Source organism: Trichophyton rubrum (genome assembly GCF_000151425.1).
Source record: "Trichophyton rubrum CBS 118892 genomic scaffold supercont2.2, whole genome shotgun sequence".
Lineage (NCBI taxonomy): Eukaryota > Fungi > Ascomycota > Eurotiomycetes > Onygenales > Arthrodermataceae > Trichophyton > Trichophyton rubrum.
The window spans coordinates 1,444,614-1,463,006 of NW_003456427.1; the positions used below are offsets into that span (position 1 = coordinate 1,444,614).

Below are 18,393 nucleotides of genomic sequence, written 5' to 3' on the forward strand. Positions count from 1 at the left end.
TATCACTGTCCAAATATAAGCTATGTCGCTCCATCGGGTTATATAGATCGAGGAACCTTGGAAGTTAACCAGTCACGTGCCACTTCTTTGCTGCAACCTTTGGAGCCAAAAACTCCCAAACGTCAACAAGAAGACATCAAGCTTGGTAAAATTTCTTATATACCCTACAACCAAGGTTAGCGGTACAGCAGCATCAAATTCATACCAATATATAATAAGATACCCCTTGTGTGTAATGGCTTTCTTGTGAACACTTCATACTGCACAATATCCAGGCGGACGGTTGAGGCGAGGATGTGTATCATGGATACATACACTGGCACTCTAGTCACTCTAATACTAGCCAATGTTGCCCTCTCATCCTATCGTCTTAATGATAATAATGAAGGAAGAGCAAGCCTGCGGGAATTGACTAGCAGCGTTTCTGGGTTATTCAGGGGTCAAGCTCATGATCAGCAACGAAATAGCAAAAGACTTGCCCTGATTTTCCTTCCTGTTTATGCGCTTGCAATGACTTCAGACTGGATGCAGGTTGGATACCATTTCTCATTTGACTCTCCTGGCATAACCCCATTAAGGCTGCCTTGTGTTTGGATATACACTCTGACCAAGGGCCATATTCATACACATACAGGGACCCTATTTCTTCCCGTTATACAAAGAAACTCTTCAGCTGCCTGATCATGTCATTGCAACTCTCTTTGCCACAGGGTTCATATCTGGAGCCTTCAGTGCTTCATTCGTTGGAAAGCTTGCTGATAGGTTTGGGCGTCGAAAGGCCTGCCTGGCATTCTGTGTGATATATAGCCTATCCTGCATCGTGACAGTTTCATCCTCGAATGTCCTTATTCTATTCCTTGGGCGAGTTCTTGGTGGTATAGGGACGACTCTCCTATTCACTGTTTTCGAGGCTTGGCTTGTTGCTGAATTTCATCACAAGAAGGCCGCGAGCGATTCAACGGAGCTAAACCAGCTATTAGGAACGATGACTGTCCTGAGTGGAATGGTTGCAGTGTTATCTGGGCTTCTCAGCAATTACCTGGTCTCGATCACGGGCTCAAGAAGAGCCCCGTTTCTTGCAAGTCCCGTCTGTCTCTTACTGGCCTCCTTGCTGATTTTAGGGACATGGGTACGTATAGATACCTCATCGTAATCTCAGAATAAAAACTTATACTGGACCGGTTTTAGAATGAGAATTATCTGGGCAATTGTGATAACTCCGGGTCGGAGGCTACCGAAGGGCAACGTACTCAGCTATCGACGATAATCAAGGGCAAGTGTTTAATGTCTACCGTAAAGACTATATATAACTGACTCTCGGGCTAAAGATACCCACACCATGGTACTCGGGTTCATCACAATGATATCTGAGGGTTCTATGTATCTCTTCGTCGTTTTTTGGTCACCTGCAATTATTTCAGCCAGCAAAGAGGATGGTATCCCTGGTAGTCCGCCATTCGGGGTTATTTTTGCTAGCTTCATGACTGCCATGATGCTAGGGTCTCAGATATCATCTCAGCTGATGGTCTCACCTCCTTCGCGGGAGGATTCATCGCCAACCCCCTCATTGTCGTCGTCGCCATCTACAGAGCCACAGAACCCTTCTTACGATTTTGATCACATCAGTGTGTCCAGATCCTCCTGTTTGCTTACTATTCTTTTATTCCTAGGAAGCATGAGCTTGACATGTGCCGTTGTATTCCCAACCACGCTGCCCACACTCTGGGCATTTTGCGTCTATGAATTCAGCATTGGGTTGTACTATCCAAATATGGGTGTACTCAAAAGCGTCTTAATCCATGATAAGGATCGAGCCGGGGTATATGCTTTATTTCGATTGCCGCTGAACTGCTTTGTTGTTGCCGGCCTGGCCTTCACTACAGAAGGTGAGACATGCGTTCCAGACTGATCATTCAGTCAACATGTCCAACACGTTTCAAGCCATTGTTGCTAACAAATAAAACCGATAAAGACGGAGGATACAGGAACAAGATCTTCATGACTTGCAGTATTTTGCTGCTAGTTGCAATGGTGTTCTCTCATTTACTGCTTCGAAGACCTTGATGGTATCTTTGGCCAGGCAATGATTCATGCCTGCTCCACTTTGTGGTCTCAACAGCAGTTTAGATGTAAATGAGACACGCATACCAGGGGCATCGTAGTATGCACAGCCAAATCTCATATTCTGGAATTGGGCTATTTTTAGCGGTGGTGCTGGCTATCCGGACATTCTGGATACATGTCTAATAATATGAGCTGCAATATGCACTGGAAGCGCCCAACATTCCTTCTCAGCTCCAGGCGCAGTGATTCGTGATAGCTTTTAACGGTTTGAAACCGCGGCAAGCCATAAACAAAACCGACAGATTCTTCCCGTTTCATCGGGTGTTTGAAGCACAGCCAGCTTGTATTTATGGCAAGCTGCGGGAGGAGCAGCATGTAACCCTGCAGCCGCGACTCCAGCAGCTCTTCCAATCGAATCTTGAAAGCTATCTGTTACATCCCGGGCCGATCGATGCCGCTGTCCATGCAACCAATGCGCTCTGCCACCTTTGTTTGGGCTGCATTGCCGATCTGCAAGCCAACCCACGTCATTGGCGACCGATATCCCCAGCACAGCTGCTCCAAGCCTTGCCAGATTTGAATGAGGGGTGCAACTGTATCCGGAGTTTGTATTGCTAAGCGCCTTTGGAGGATGGAGGTTGTAGGACGGACTGTCTCGGAGAGCTCTGAGACACAACTGCAGATTCGAAGCAGGCAACCGTCCAGCCTTCGCTCCTTTACCCTCGATTGACTGCAGTGCTTGCTTTTTCTCTCTGTGAAACCTCGGGGCGCTGATACTCGCCCAACAGATGACCGGCGGCTCGACGGGCGTATGAGCAGAGTCAGCACCGATACTTTGGCAGGCAGTGCTCTTCCGGCAAGGCATAAATAGAAGACGACGTCCTTCGCCTCTCTGCTCTGATCAGATACAACAACCAAAATCCCAAAAAACCAAGGCCATCTTCTCCCTGCTCAATACAAACAAATATCATTTAAACAAACCAACCTCCTTCAGAGCAAAATGCAGTTCTCTAAGATTGTGGCTTTGGCCCTTGCCGTAATCCCCGCCTCTTTCGCAGCTCCAGTTGATAAACAGCCATTGGTAGGAACACAGCTTATATCCAGCACTTTCAGTCGAAATACCTTCTAACTTGGATTATATAGGCAACAATTTACAAACTAGCCAATTTTGAGGGATATATGCAAGCCGTCGAAAAGCCGGAGATCTGCTCTTACATGATCCCAGATCAGTATGTTCAATATCCCTCCCATCACTTATATGTCGTCCACCATGGCTTACATATTATAGCAACAACCCTATCGGATCCTTGAAGGTTGCTGCGGGTACCACTTGTCAGCTCTATGCGTAAGTCCTGCCTTCCTAGGATATATATAAACAGCCCCAGTATCCTAACACATATCTATAGAACCCGCGGCTGCGGTGGAGACCCAGTAAGCGAAGCCACTTCTGACCGAGAAGACCTTGTAAAGGAGGGTATTGTGGCCTATGCTGTTACTTGCTCTTGATTACGGTTCAGTTTCGACTGCATTATCAAGCGATCTAGATTTGTGCATACTATTGTCTTCTTGCCGTTTTTTGTGTATCCTCAAGGACTTAATAATAATGCATTAATGAACACTTTCCACTTTATGACAAGCCATCTTCTCCCTTTTTCGTAGACGTTTTTCGGTACGCGTGCTAGCTCCATACATATTAACCAAGGGTATATGTGGTGATATTTACCTATCCAATACAAAGCATACTGATAGCTACTTCGCCCTGTGCGGGGGTGCAGGGATTCATAGCTGGCTTTGATCATAAGCTCAAGCCCATTCATATCATTTCCCATCTGGATTAAATTAGAGAGCCATATCCATGCTACTCTAACCAGAGGCACAATGTTAGTTGAACAATGAGTTATCAACCTGCCTGTTAAGGACTTTGATACTTAGGGCGTATTAAAATACTTCAGTATCAAGGTCTCTATAGAAAATGTTCTCAGCAAAGAGAACTTTGATATACCATCAACCATTTTGAAGTACGTAATTCACAGAGAGCCTGGTGTAGCAATCCTGTTGTCCGAACAAGATTGCCTGTCCACGAACACGATCTGCCCAGTGCACGTTAGCCCAACAAATTACCTCATATAATTTGAATGTATAGGCTGCTTCTTTAGAGCGGCCTGGGTTCTGTAGACCCAAACTTGAATACAAATCGCCCATGATAGTCGATTTCGTCCGGAACACACTACCTCGACACCAAGTTTCTGGCAAAACAACTATTCCGCCCTGGATGAGTTATAATAACCGGCGATATTTTTCTCGGTGAAGGAATGCTTTAGATCCCTGATCCCGGGTAACTAACTTCACATTAAACCTGATCCACATGGTTATTTGGTTAGAGGGTTGGGGTACCTCAGAGGCCCGGAGTCATACCAAATGCCGTGTTATACAGCGTCTTGGTTGACTCTCAAGCCGCTGAACACCGCATTCAATCAACCTTTCCACGGATTGGAGGCAATGGTCATCAATTTTAGCTGCCGGGGAATCAGCGGCAGACAGGGTGATCCACGTATCAGCCGTATATCAAAGCCTATTAATCCCGGGATCAAGCTCATGACGGCTCGTATAAACTGACCAAAATGCACTCTGTCCTCCATATCATCGCCATGATCAACGATCTTGAGTCCATCTCAAGGGAGATCACCGTGGCTTAAGTTTTCTCGCATCGAAGCAAAAAAATTCATGGTTGAATTTGTCTATTTATCCGTACATTTCCCGTAACCCATCGTTAAAAGACCCGACAACTTTTGCCTTGTCTCCAAAGAGAAAAAAGAAAAACCGAGTATCAAATGGAAAAAAAATGGAGACGTTAAGAACCTTAACCAATCGCATAAATGCAAGCAAAAAATACCAATGAAACTTTTCCTCCTTACTCAATTGCGGAGACTCCACCGGCCTGGAGGACAGGGTTGACCTCTTCATCCTGCCACTGGAGTTTGAACTCTTGCCCAAGTTCCTTCTTCACGGCCGCCTGCACGGCTTCGAGAACATTTGCAAAAACTCCGAAATTGGCGGGATTGTTGGTGTCATTCTCACCTCCCTTGAAGACGCCAGTGCGGACCAAACATGTATTCCAGCCATACATGTTGCCGCCGCAGATGTCCGACTGAGGGTTGTCGCCAATCATGTAGATGTTCTTGGGCAGGGTGTGTTCATTGTGGATTTCCTTCATCCATTGCTGTATGACGGTGTCCGCGTACTTGTATGTTGCAAGCTCTGGCTTTCCGTATACAACACGCTCCAGGTCTCCGCCTGTTAGTGTCTTGTATTGGGACTCAATGGCAATGCGGAAGGCTCCTTGAGTCAAACGAGGAAGGGCGTGCTCGGTAGGGAAGACTATGTCTCCCTGAGAGAAGTAAATTGGGATCTGGTTAGCAAGAGGGTTCTTTGCCCTCGTCTTCAGGCGGCCATTTTCACTGAGGAGAAGATCCAGGATTATTTGCATATCGGTTTGGTAATCTCTAGAGTCGGCAAATACCATGATGGCATCAAAGTTCAAATTGTCGAAGTCGCGTATTTTGGCTTGTTTAACCTCTTCCTCTGATAGCTGGCTCCAGGGGGAGATGGTAGGGTCCCATGCCTGGACATCCTTGGTATGGACAACGGTCTTGAATCCATAGTCTTCGGCTACTTGTCGGACCTTGAACCCCTCACCGCCACAAACCAGGACGGTGTCATAATATTCCGACAGTGCCTGCATGGGAGTGTGAGACTGGATGAACTGCTCGGTGGAAATTGGTGATTTGAGGATCCCAGAAAGCTCGTCCACTCGGGCACTCTCGGTCTTACCCCCACCATTGGTCAGCAATATGTATGGCAGCTTGATTCCGAGTTCGTTGTCTCCATTCAAAACCTCCATTACTCTGGCAGCCTCCGGGATAAGTTTCTTGCCGTGAACCAGAACGCCATCAATATCGAAAGCAAATGCCATGTTCTTGGCTGCTTCGACTTTTTCCTTTGCCATGTCCTGGATCTGTGAAGCAAGCACATCTCGCTTGAGGCTTGCGGGGTCTCGAGAGCCGGATAGTCTCGAAGTTCGTGGAGATTTAGGGATAGGCAGGGCCATGCCAAAAGAATTGCGGGACCCCCGTCTATCCTGAAACGAAGGGGATAGGCTGAGGTTATGCATGAGAGAGCCTGCATCGCTGATCGAACTTCTCAATGCTCTCACTTCAATTGCGTTCCCCTGGTCAGACGGAATGCTGAGTTGCCCTCGTTTGACGGCACTATCTCTCCTCGACCACTCGGTGTCCTGCTGAGGTTGAGACATGGCTGTGGTGGTTGTTGAGAAAGGTTGAGCAGGAGAAAGAGGTATTGATGGAAAGGTTATAGGTGTAGATACTTCCAGGCGGGAAGTATTCGAATCAAGAATGACTGGTAGTGAAAGAAAGACTCGGCTCAGTCAGATTTTTGGATATCAATTGCAGGCGGGGCCGGCATTTATATATCCAATTCGAATGAGGAAACTTGTCAAGGGCTTGTCCGAAATTCATGAGGAGGAGAAAAGTCAGAGTCTTCTTTCCCTCGGAGATCTTCATAGGCGGTAGTCACATAAACATTCATTACAATGGTTCGAAACGACGATTGCATGTCATAATGTGACGTTATGTGGCAACCAAAGGTTCTGATTGGACCCAAACAAATCTTAACTCACTGCCAGTGGTTAATTGTCCATCAAAGGTATCTCTCCAAGTGGATAGCCTGATACAACATCGAGTTGTTTGTCCAACATCAATTGCCCACTGTGGATAAGATGAACTGACGGTGCGGTTAATGTCCGAGTCGAGTTGTAGGGGTGGTTTTCTTCCACTTTCCCCACTGGCCCGAAAGCCCCGACGATCGAGTGGAACTTGCTCCCCGTCTTGGTAATAATCGGACGTGTTTGCTCTCCCGTTGGCTACGAGGTCGATTATTTCTGGGTTTCGCTCAAGGGCGTCTGTCTCCATAGAATCCACTCCCGGGTTGTTTGAGGTCTCAAAGCACATGCATATAGTAAGCATAATATATCCACTAGTATCCGCTATACTCAGGAGAAGGGCAAATGGGAAAAATTGAGTTCGTAATACGTCATAGCTGTAGGCGGACGGAGTCGATTCTCCATAACCACGAAAAATTCTAGGGTACATTCCAGCGGAAAGGCAATAGGATTCGAGGGTTCAATCACGGTTTCGTTTTTATCCTTGAGGTATATCTCGAGGAATACATCGTCATGCAGCTGTCCAGTCCTTATTGAAAGAAGATCATCCAGAAAGGGTAACAGAAGACTATCCATACCCAAGGAAGATATCACTCGTGATAACGATACGGGGGCGGAATCATAGTGCATTTATCATTGCATTGGTAACGGCTGCTAGACAAAATGTCTCGCAATATTTCTTTCAAATTGAGCAACGGTGTCACCATTCCGGGGTTGGGTTTCGGTACCTTTTCCAACGAAGGATCAAAGGGGGAAGCATACAAAGCAGTTCTGCATGCACTTCGGACCGGGTACAGGCATCTGGACTGTGCCTGGTTCTATTTGAATGAGGATGAGATTGGACAAGCCATCCAGGATTTCCTCAAGGAAAACACGAGCGTGAAGCGATCCGATTTGTTTATCACCACCAAGGTCTGGAATCATTTGCATGAAAAAGACGAGGTGGTATGGTCTTTAGAGAACTCGTTGAAGAATCTCCAACTGGACTATGTCGACCTTTTCCTGATTCACTGGCCAATCGCCTGTGAAAAGGATGACAAGCATATGCCAAAGATCGGCCCCGACGGCAAGGTATGATATTCCTTCGAAGAGTAGCTGCAGATTGAGCCAAGATTCTAACAATTGATGTCATGAGAACAGTACGTGATTAAAAAAGACTTAACTGAGAATCCGGAGCCGACATGGCGGGCAATGGAGGAGTTGTATGAATCTGGTAAGGCGAAATCGATCGGACTTTCAAACTTCACCATTCCAGGTATGAAGCAAATCCTTTCTTTCGCCAAAATTCCTCCTCATGTCAACCAAATCGAAATCCACCCATTTCTTCCGAATACCGAGCTTGTCAACTTTTGTTTCTCGAAGAACATTATGCCCCAGGCATACTCGCCGCTCGGATCTCAGAATCAAGTCCCGACAACTGGTGAAAAGGTCGGAACCAACCCAACACTGAATAAGATTGCGGAGAAGGGCGGACACACCTTGGCTCAGGTATTGATAGCCTGGGGGCTGAGACGAGGGTATGTAGTTCTACCTAAGAGCTCGAATCCCCAGAGGATCGAGAGTAACTTCAAGGAAATCGAGCTATCCGACGAAGAATTTGAGGCTGTCAATAAAGTGTCGGAGGGTAGACACTCGCGGTTCGTGAACATGAAGGACACCTTTGGCTATGATGTTTGGCCAGAGGAGGCCTCACAGTAAGCCATTGCTCTGAGTTCTTTAAGAAGAGCAAAGGCAAAATCGAGCCACTGGGCGGACATATCTATATAGACCGGCAATATGTCATATGGTTGTGCTCATGCAGTTAGTTGGGATGACCGTTACGAGGTAGCCAGTGGAAAAAAAAAAAAAAAATGAAGAGTTCGACAGAATGAAGCTCCGTATTGTGTAACACCACTTTTTCAGCCCTTGGTTGCATCGTGGGTGTTGGTAACTCGCCCAATAATGTCCCACTTCTGGATTAAGCTATTGTTCTCTGCAGCATTACTGATTTATGGGGAGGTTAGTTATTATTCGTTGCACGGGTCGTCCTCCATCCGTTAGCAGTAGTAACTAAATAATGTCGACAACGGGATAAGAAATTTTGTAGCTAGTTATTGTGAAATAATAACTGCATCGGGTAAAACATTGTCCAGCTAGTTATTTTGGACACGTCTCCACGTACTTTGAGTTGCCGAAACGAAACGACGTCTTCAGCTGCCAGCGACTGCAGTACTCATAGTTGTCGTGTGCGTATGTAGGATCGCAAGGATGTTGTTTCCAGTAGCGCTGCACCGCCATTCCCCCGCTGGCGGGTCGAATTATCGGCTTGTCGCGCAATAACCTTCCATATATTGCTCAACAAATTTTTGTGGACAACCATGTTGTGTTTATGGCGTAAATTGTTGCTGCCGAGGACTCTTGTCGTTACAGAGTAGTTCGTACGGAGACACTGGACCCTTTGATCACCGTTCAAACCACCCGGTGGTTATGGCACCTGGGACACTGTCCTCTGGCCATGATCTGGATATTCCTTGCTTCGCCCACTTTGTGGAATCTCCATAACATGCGCGAGATCTGATGTGGCTCTGCATGCACCAGAAGCTGCCAAGGGACATGGATGACCCCGTCTGCTGTGGGCCGGTAGCAGCGCTTCGGTATCAGTGCAGCCACAAGAACTAGCAAATAGTCACTGCTCAACGACGCCTGGTGTCTATTAGCTGCTGCTGAACACGCTGAGGGGGGGGGTTAAATTGCTATTCAACTCACATAGGCGCCGGCGGGCTTGGGCAAAAAGGGCGTCGTCACCTTCAGCTGAGCTGTTATCTACCATCCTCCAACGGACCTAGATCTTTAAATAGAAAAAGCAAGCAAACAGCGTAGTTTAGAGTGTGTTTGAGCAAGGGGGCTGCTGTTGCTGTGGATGTTGCTGCTGGCTCGTTGTTGTTGTCGTCGTCGTTGTTGTCGTTGATGTTGTAATTTTGGCTGCGTCGAAGCGCAAAACTCGGAGTTCTAGGCGTTTGCGCCCGATCCGGCAAGTCGTCATCTTGCGCCTCACAAAAGGACTTGCTCGCCAACTTCACGCCTCCAGCTCCATCGTCGTCGCCAGCACATCATCCCGTCTTTCTACGGCTGCGGCGGCAGAGCCTCCAGTGGAATTTACATATATACCGGTTGTTGGGGCTTGCGTCAAGCGTTGGGTTTAGTTATTGGCTTGTTGCAGCTGTACGCCATAGCTTAAGGCCGCGACGCAGGTATAAACAGCCTACCCCCGTAAGTACCTCTACCCTTCGCCGGCAAAACCGCTACATTCTAATACATTCTTTCGGGACGTCTAAGCTTACAGGAGAACTTGATACCAGGCTTCCTCGGGCACAGAGCTCACACGTCTTCCTGCCTTATCCGCAAAGCTCCGTCCCAGCACGCCTACTAATACCTGGCTAGCCACCGACCTCAGCGTCAAAGGACTTCGGCAACGTTGAAGCAGCTACGATAATAATGAGTGCCAATACGAAGAAGAATACAAATGGGGAGGAGGCCGTGGAGAAGAGCGGAAACCCACCGGCGCAGATATTGACGGGGAAACAGGAGCATTGTACGTACCTGCAGCAGAAGCTGTTCCCTACACACGCTGGGCCAAACAGCTCGACCGGAGATTACAGCTTGGCTAATTCGGTTCAAATGGCCCTTAGATCTCAAACGGGAATTAGTCGGCGCTCAGGTTTCGGGCGAGATCGTTGAGCTCAATTCTCCAACTGCGTTACGACGATTTGGCGCCCCATTCAAGTCGGACTTTGGAGAGATAGCACCTGTTGACTCAGAGCTGCCGATTCTACGTTATATATTCGTTAACCATGTCCGGAACTTTCCATTTTTAGATAAGGCACATGAGAAGGAGTTTTGGCAAGATCGTCTCCAGGTGGTACGTTCAAGGAGTTACCCAGGCTACCAGCTAATTCCTGGCGTTGCTATGATAATATCATTTTTTGCATGACATGCTAACATCCTGCCTTTTTTTTTTTTTTTTTCAAACGTTAGTTTCTGGAGTCCTTTGCTAATAAGAACATCTCATCGAGTGAGGATCGACATGAAGAAACTAAGAGGCGGAAGCTCGCAAAGAAATGCGAAAAAGTGGTCGAACTAATGATGGTTTCTGGGATACCAACCTCCTCTGGATATGAGGAGAGAATACGCTTCTCAGAAATGGAGGTTGTTGACCGAGGGGCAAATGAACAGGGGTTACTTGTCAACATGCCCGAAGGAAATGTTATCAACGGCTGGGATGTTAACATCGCATCAGTCAGAACAACCTCCGTAAGGCGGACCTTGAGATATCACCAGCATGCGGTATGTGTTACTATTATCTTCTTTTCTGTCCCTGTACCCTTGGAATGGCTCCTTTCTCATCAGTCTTGTACAGGAATTTTTAATCCGTGTTCGGCAACAAGATGGCCCTAGCATCTACATTGGCCGTCGTTTTGGTGATTTTGCGAGATTGCACAAAAAGCTACGAACTGAGTTGCCTGGGAAAATCATCCCTCCTCTTCCCAGGAAAAATAAAACCTCGGTATCATCGTCATTCATTGGTTCAAACCTGGATGACGATGCTTCGTCCACATCATCTGTCAATACCCTAGAGACAAGTGAAGGCCAATCTACGCGAAACCTCGTTGTTCCGGGCACTCTTAAACATAAAACTTCCATGTCCTCGCTCAAATCTATAGGCTCGCAGTCGCCTAGAGCATCGGGAGAGCTACAGGGTGAAACTGTCACACTGTACAGAGAGGAGCAACGAGTATCCCTTCGCGCATTTTTGAGACTGATTCTACAAAACCATAGAATAGCCTCTTCCAATGCGATAAGGGAATTCCTAACGGATAAACCGATCACGTTGAATGAAGAGGAAGAGGTAGATATTGCAAGAAGAAAAGAGCTTGATGCCAAACGCATTGAAGAGCAAAGACGCTTTTACGAGATTGCACGGAAACGCGCGCGTGAATTAGATGTTTATATGGAGCAATTCAGGCAAGATATTGTGGAAAGAAGTAAGTAAAATATCCGCCGATTCTTCTACTACCCCTTTTTAGGACTCACTATTAACGATCCGATCACTTACAGATGGCCTCACAAAACTATTTCAGGAGATTAGAGAAAAGGACTCTGTAGAAGCGTTGAGTCCACAATATCAAAAGTTTGCAGAATGGCTGCGTATCGAGTACGAATACCCTGCCTTCATTTTTGTAACTGCCGGTTTCATGTTTCTGACCATAACAATCTACAACAGGGTTGCGGCTACACTATACCACATCTTTTTAGCTGAGGATAATTCTCCTGAATTATTCGCCCAAGCCAAACGGATACACTCTTTGATCCCGTATTCGATCTTAAAGAATGTCATCCGCATTGCTAACCCTGCTGCCGTGATGGCTGGAGTCCTGGACCTTTTCCTTGCTCAACCGTTTGGAGCTCGATCTCTTTTACAACGAATATTCGCCATGGCGATTCAAGACGGCGTGAAAGCTTTTCAAAAGTCGGTCGATAGCTTAGCAGCAAGAATCGATGATAATATTCTAGTAGATAAGCTTCGAGCATTTACGGAATCCGATGAACAGGTGAAGAATGAGCTCCGTGGAGAGGCAGAAGCGGAAAGCGTTGATATAGTTGTGGTGATCTTGCGGTCAGAACACTTCGAACCGGAATTGACTGTACGGCAAATCGAGAAAGTATTCAATTCTTATGTCGCTTGGGTGAGCGCAGTTGAAAGTGTACGTGGCTTTGACTTCCCCCAACCATTTGAATGGTATTGCTAACATATTCATATTAGATTAATGATCCTGAGATACAGCAAGGTGCTCAGTGGTTTTCATACCTAAAGCAGCTTTTGAAAGTGCTTACGAGGCAAAGAGATAAAATGATGATGCTTAGTATTATTGAAGAGGTAAAAGACTGCTCGTTTCCTTTGGCATCCATTATAGGTACCTACTGACTCTGTAGCAGCCTGTGACCCTACAACTTTTCCGTGATCTATTCACCATCTTCTACGAGCCCCTGGTCCGTGTTTACAAATCTGCCAACGTCTATAATAGCATCACAGATTTTGCAGAATTTGCAAATGATGCTATTGCTGTCATTGAGCGAGCTCAAAGACAAGATGTTTCCGCCGATCCAAACCAAACTGTTCAGTCATTCATTGACCTCTGCACCCGCCATCAGCACAGTTTTTATAAATTCGTTCATGAAGTTCATATCCATGATAACGGACTGTTTGCATCGCTGATGACGTGGTTGGAAGATATTCTCAAGTTCCTTCGCGAGGGACCAGAAAGTGGAGGCACTCTTGACATGAATGCACTCTTCCAAGGAGCCGTTTCTGCTGGCCAGATTGACAAGGACATCGCGATCGCTGAGATTGATGCCCTAATCAAATGGCATTCAGACAGAAAGAAATGGCACCAGGATAAAACCCGGCAGAAGATGGCCGCTGAAGGTGTTCACGAGCAGATTCCAGGTACTTCTACGTTTAAAAGCAGTGACTTTGGGCTCCATGAGGTAAGAAACTCTGTGGCTACCTATATATGTTCTCTTGTTAACATTTTTCTTCTAGGGTGACTTGGAAGACCTGGTGATTGAAGATGATATTTCAGACCCGTCAGATGAAAACTCTGAGGATGATGATATGGACCCTATAGAATTTGAACGCAAACGTCGTGCCAGACACCAGGACCGGCTCCGTCGTTCTGCAGGGGAGCCAGTGAAACCTAAGATATCGGAGATCTTGAAGCTACGAGACTCCTTTGGATCAATGCTGAGGATGGTCCTCGCATGATAAAGAAGAGATGAAGGAGATATATCTGTCTTTTCCGAATCTAACTTTGTAGTTACATTTTGGGAATAGACGGCGGTTCTGAAACTATGTGAAAGCATCCAAGGCAGATCCAAAAGTGAATTATATACGAGATATGTATAATTTTACACATACGGCATAAGCTTCATCTTATTCTTTGCCTGTGCTCTGTGGGAATCGCTCAACGCTAGAGTAACATGGACTGACGTAGGGATAGCAGGGTAGACGAGCGTGTTCTTGGTTTGTGTTTAACGCCCCTTTTAGAGTTGCGGCAGCGGTGGAGCGACTTTAAGTTTAGATAAGATCGATAAATGGCGGTTGCCATGGCTACTACAACCCTCAGCTGTCCTCGACCTGGCTTCTTTCTGCTCGACAGTACTTCGACCACCCCCTTTACCCTGCTTCCCATGACCCTCACTACCTAGCATGTCGGGCCAGCCGGAGAGCGACGCTTCTCCAGGTCAGCGCCCTTCCTGGACCGGGAGGAAACCGGAAACCTTGCGAGGCCTTCTAGTCAATGGGAGATGGCACTGTGACTGTGAGCCTCGCCGGATAGCGAACCATTTTGAGACGAAAAACGGCGGCAAGAATCATGGGCGTTGGTGTAAGCAGACGTGCATACATTTTATTGTGATATTTCGCTCAGGCTAACGGTAATATTTTTGTCATACAGTCTATACATGTCCAAAGCCACGGGAAATGCGATGCGGATTCTTTCTATGGGACGATATCGCAAAGGAACGAGAGGCACCACAAAATGCAATAGACGCCATGACGGAGAATGCCGAGGCCAAACAGGCAGAGCCAGTCCAAGTTCGACCTGATAACACAAAACCAGGCCCGGTACTACGTACACCAAAAGCGAACCGCATCCGAGAGTCTATACGGGGCGGACTTTTAACGCCAGAGTCTCAGACAAAGAGGAAACGAGACGCAAGTATAACCGATTATTTGGATAGATACCAAAGCCCTACTAAAAAAGGGAAGCTTGAGTCACCTACAGCACCGGCAACAGAGGAGGACACTAGCTCCTTCACCACCGTTGCGGATATTTCCTATCCTTCGTTAGCTTCAAGGCTTGAGGCCTTGGATGCCGAACCAATACCGCCACCGCCGTTATTCACGACTCCTAAGAAATCAAAACCTCCACCAAAAAGCGAAACATGTCCTGCCCAGAAAACGTCGCTTGAGGCCCCTACCACCCCGACTCCTTCGCGCTTTATGTCATCACCTCTTCTCTATCATTCAGCAGAGAGGATCAATAAGAAATCCCGGTACTGTGAGACAACAGCCAAGGCTCTTGGTATACTCGAGGCTCATAAAATTAATGTTACGCCCAAAGCGAAGGAAGAATTGGCGGAGCTGCTTGATAGGAACGACCTAAAGACCCTGGGAATTATTAAGGGAAGAGATATATCGAGGCTGGCGATCAAGAGCCGAGAGAAACGCATAGAAGCGTTAGAGAGCCGGATTTCAATCTTAGAGGCAGAGCGGGAATCTTGGAAGTCCTTGTCCATTAACAAAGGTTACCATCCACCTTCTGGGACTCAGAAAGACAATGATGGACTTGGAAAGGCGCTGTAGTTCAGAGTCTCTCTGACGTGTTTATTTCAGAACAAAGAGTGTTACTTGAAGTATGATTTCATTCCACGTGCAGTTATTTAGTAACGATGCAACAGCATTGACAAATTCTGATCTGACCAGGTGTGATAAACAGATCCGCCATTATTTTGGGAAAAGGTGCAGTTCGTCTGCAAATTATTTGGAAATAAAAGATTCAGTAGGGAGGAGAATTGAACAAATAGAACATTATAAATGCATGAAGTGAAGGTATATATTTAGCATAATTATAAAAACGAAGCGGAAATGCTATGACGAGTGGGGGTGGGAGGGAGTTTAGAGGGCGGCGATCACACCCAGTCCACCGGCAAGGATGGGGAAAACGTTGACAGAGAGGCAGCCAGCACCGTTGCTTTGAGGAGTATCTGGCGAAGATGATGGAGAAGATCCAGAGACGTTAGTCGATGTTGGGAAAGAACTTCCAGAGGTAGAGGTAGAGGTTGAAGTGCTGGAGGTAGTGGTGCTGTCATTGGAGCTAATACCTCTGCAATCAGGGTTTCTAGAGCCCTATTGTATCTATTAGTAGGGACGCGGTATGCAAAGTTAGATTTGAATGTCACATACAGGAGCACAGCAAAGGGTGCCAGACTTGGAGCACTTTCTACCGAGATCGCAGTGGCCTAAAGGAACAGATTAATATTGGGTTGGTGACTAGTGGGATGGCACACGCAGATTAACTTACTTCCAGTGTTTTGGCAGCAGGTCTCTCCCACAGTTGGGTTGTAGCAGCTGTCAGTACCGCAGACCTTGTTTCCAGTGCCGTACTGGCGAGCGCAGCTCTCGTCGGTAGGGCCGCTGCTGCCAGAGCCGCCGGAGCCACCAGAGCCACCAGATCCACCAGATCCACCGCTGTGACCGCCAGAGCCGCCGCTGCCGCCGGAGGGATCACAGCTAGAGTATCTTGGGTCATCTGGGTTGTAGCACTTGGTCGAATCGTTAGGACATTCCTTGTAACCGCTACCGAAGCAGCTCTGGCAGGTTACACCCCGTCCAGAGCAGGAGTCGGAGCCACCAGAGCTTCCACCGGAAGAACCGCCGGAAGAGCCGCCGGAAGAGCCGCCGCTGCTGCTAGAGCAGCTAGAGTACTTTGGGTCGTCCGGGTTGTAGCACTTGGATGAGTCATCAGGGCATTCCTTGAAGCCACTGCCGAAGCAGCTCTGGCAGGTAACGCCTCTGCCAGAGCAATGCTCATCTCCTGAGGCACGAGCAAAGATGTTGCTACGAGCCTTCAAATTGTTACCGGTTCGGCTGAGGGAGTGGACGCTTCTGGAGGAGGCACTGGAATCATCGGGAACGGAGCCAGCAGCAACCAATGTTGCTCCCAAGATGAGAAGGGAGGCGACTGAGAGACGCATACTGGTGGCGAGGTATTGATATATAGGGTATGGCTAAAATTATTTGACTGAAGAAGAAAAAGAAAAAGAACGACTGGAGTTGGTTGAGCTGGAAACTGTCCTCGAGTAAAAGCAACAGAAGAGGCGAGAAAAGGGTGAAGGAGGAGGTTTATATAAAATTTGAGGACATGTCCTAAAAATACACGAGGACCACATCTCGGATTTGGGCTCCGCTGCTACTCCGAATTGGGGAGTAGCTCGCTACAGGATCCCATGCCTTTATTTTCCCAAGAGAATATGAGGCTATGTTCTGATGATCAGGATAGGTGACAACGTTAATTGGCCGGGAACAGAAGCCCTCCATTCAGAGCGAGCTGTGGACTCGAAAACCTTGACACTGGCTTGTGGAAAGTCGCATGTGGAGTTGGGCACTAGTCTGGACTTGGGAAAAGCTCAAAGATGCTTGAAGCCCCTTTCCCATTCTCTCCTCGTATTTTGACGGTGTATATTTTCTCGATGCTGTTAGCCTTGACCAAATCGGGTATCAACAAGGCTCGATCACAAAAAAAGCAACTGGAAAGAATAGGGGCAAATACGAGTTAGTGTTTGGGTGGCTTAATTGTCGATCTGGATGTTATTTCTGTGAAGATTAGCTGTGCTTGAGTTCGTGACCGTTTGGCACAAAGGCGGCAAAGGGTTTGAGCATAACATCTCCTCTCGAGTCTCAAGCCGTCTCGCGTTCGCCAGCGCTGCAAGTAGGCGAGTTGAAGGCAACGCGACCCAAACAAGCTGAAGCCCGAGCGGGATGAAGATATTAGGTTACGCTAAAAAGCTTGGCACCTTTGAGCCTCCTTTATTCTGGTATCTCCGTGTTCTGCCCGCGCAAGGTCCACCCCAGGCAGGATCACAACAGAGCTTCTGATTCTCCTTTCGTTTGTCGGTTTCTTTTCCGCACCCCCTTTTGGCTGGTATACTATACAACCAATATTCAATCCCATTGAGCTCTAAATGATATGTGATATCTTCACTTGTGTGCAGGTTGTAATCTCTGCTGGGGAATATGGAGAGAAGTCGATTAAATTAGCGTACCCACTAGTTTTATAAATAGCATCTCAGCCTACTCGATTGATGACCTGGGGTTCAACCCTCACTTGTTGGGTATTATTCAGAACGGAATTATTGACCTTTTCATGGGACACCTTTCCCGTCCCAGCTGATGGTGAGACGGATGTGCTCCGCACCCCTGCGATTCGTGATGGAAATCCTAGGTGCAGCGTGCTGTGATGGCTTGGTTGAAAAGCTTTTCGGCCACGCCCTGATGGGTAGTATCCTTGGCGTCCTCGTTCCGCGAGTGAGATGACTGGCAGCTCTGTTCCATAGTGTGGGCTCAAGCAAAGCTAACTAGGACACTAATTTCGGCCGTGAGATCACACGCTGCTAGCTGAGGCTCAGCGGCCTCTTTTCCCAGCGAGCAGTCATTGGCTCGGTTTAATCAATCAGACGCCAAGGTCCAGCACTCGCTCCAAGTCGGCCGCTCTCTTTCGTATAAAATAAGGCCAAACCTGCACGGCACAGAGCCCAAGGATGCTGTGGTAGTCCGATGACAGGTGGGCGCTGGGCCCTCTACCCCGTATTCAAGGCAGAACACTGGAGAAAGATCATGAGGCTGTTCAACTGAACATGTCGAGAGTTGCAAAGGGTGCTCAGGAAATGTCGTGTGCATTGCTTGTTGGCGTCAGACTCTATGCTGCCATATGGTGGCGTGCTTCACAAGCGAACCTGGGGCTTGAGGCTTGCCTGGGATTTTTTCTTGCTGC

The 18,393-nt window shown here is 47.4% G+C and overlaps 8 protein-coding genes across 11 annotated transcripts; 5 read left to right on the plus strand and 3 right to left on the minus strand.

Moving 5' to 3' along the window:
• Positions 1 to 294: 294 nt before the first annotated feature.
• On the plus strand, positions 295 to 1,909 carry TERG_02111 (uncharacterized protein; the record flags this gene model as incomplete). Its single annotated transcript, XM_047747861.1, has 4 exons — positions 295 to 531; positions 635 to 1,129; positions 1,189 to 1,279; positions 1,329 to 1,909. 4 exons carry the CDS (start codon positions 295 to 297, stop codon positions 1,907 to 1,909), a joined length of 1,404 nt encoding a protein of 467 aa, XP_047603827.1.
• A 1,155-nt stretch (positions 1,910 to 3,064) lies between these two features.
• Positions 3,065 to 3,570, plus strand: TERG_02112 (uncharacterized protein; the record flags this gene model as incomplete). The annotated part of the gene is made up of 4 exons (XM_003237344.1): positions 3,065 to 3,145; positions 3,208 to 3,293; positions 3,353 to 3,409; positions 3,471 to 3,570. 4 exons carry the CDS (start codon positions 3,065 to 3,067, stop codon positions 3,568 to 3,570), a joined length of 324 nt encoding a protein of 107 aa, XP_003237392.1.
• Positions 3,571 to 4,975: 1,405 nt separating this feature from the next.
• On the minus strand, positions 4,976 to 6,376 carry TERG_02113 (TIGR01456 family HAD hydrolase; the record flags this gene model as incomplete). Its single annotated transcript, XM_003237345.1, has 1 exon — positions 4,976 to 6,376. One exon carries the CDS (start codon positions 6,374 to 6,376, stop codon positions 4,976 to 4,978), a length of 1,401 nt encoding a protein of 466 aa, XP_003237393.1.
• A 334-nt stretch (positions 6,377 to 6,710) lies between these two features.
• Positions 6,711 to 7,232, minus strand: TERG_11804 (uncharacterized protein; the record flags this gene model as incomplete). The annotated part of the gene is made up of 1 exon (XM_047750861.1): positions 6,711 to 7,232. One exon carries the CDS (start codon positions 7,230 to 7,232, stop codon positions 6,711 to 6,713), a length of 522 nt encoding a protein of 173 aa, XP_047605584.1.
• Positions 7,233 to 7,465: 233 nt separating this feature from the next.
• Positions 7,466 to 7,879, plus strand: TERG_02114 (uncharacterized protein; the record flags this gene model as incomplete). Its single annotated transcript, XM_003237346.2, has 1 exon — positions 7,466 to 7,879. The coding sequence occupies one exon, from the start codon at positions 7,466 to 7,468 to the stop codon at positions 7,877 to 7,879; it is 414 nt and encodes a 137-aa protein (XP_003237394.2).
• A 3,241-nt stretch (positions 7,880 to 11,120) lies between these two features.
• Positions 11,121 to 13,387, plus strand: TERG_02116 (uncharacterized protein; the record flags this gene model as incomplete). The annotated part of the gene is made up of 5 exons (XM_047747862.1): positions 11,121 to 11,823; positions 11,897 to 11,993; positions 12,063 to 12,543; positions 12,603 to 12,716; positions 12,776 to 13,387. 5 exons carry the CDS (start codon positions 11,121 to 11,123, stop codon positions 13,385 to 13,387), a joined length of 2,007 nt encoding a protein of 668 aa, XP_047603828.1.
• Positions 13,388 to 14,321: 934 nt separating this feature from the next.
• On the plus strand, positions 14,322 to 15,206 carry TERG_02117 (uncharacterized protein; the record flags this gene model as incomplete). The annotated part of the gene is made up of 1 exon (XM_003237349.2): positions 14,322 to 15,206. One exon carries the CDS (start codon positions 14,322 to 14,324, stop codon positions 15,204 to 15,206), a length of 885 nt encoding a protein of 294 aa, XP_003237397.2.
• Positions 15,207 to 15,518: 312 nt separating this feature from the next.
• Positions 15,519 to 16,597, minus strand: TERG_02118 (uncharacterized protein; the record flags this gene model as incomplete). 4 transcript variants are annotated; one of them, XM_047749380.1, is made up of 4 exons in its annotated part: positions 15,519 to 15,607; positions 15,725 to 15,749; positions 15,807 to 15,862; positions 15,925 to 16,597. In XM_047749380.1, the coding sequence occupies 4 exons, from the start codon at positions 16,595 to 16,597 to the stop codon at positions 15,519 to 15,521; spliced, it is 843 nt and encodes a 280-aa protein (XP_047605585.1). The 4 variants fall into 4 exon arrangements, with proteins under 4 accessions (XP_047605585.1, XP_003237398.1, XP_047605586.1 ...); XM_003237350.1 differs by having other exon boundaries at positions 15,519 to 15,749; XM_047749381.1 differs by lacking the exons at positions 15,519 to 15,607; positions 15,725 to 15,749 and having other exon boundaries at positions 15,786 to 15,862.
• Between the last annotated feature and the right edge of the window lie 1,796 nt (positions 16,598 to 18,393).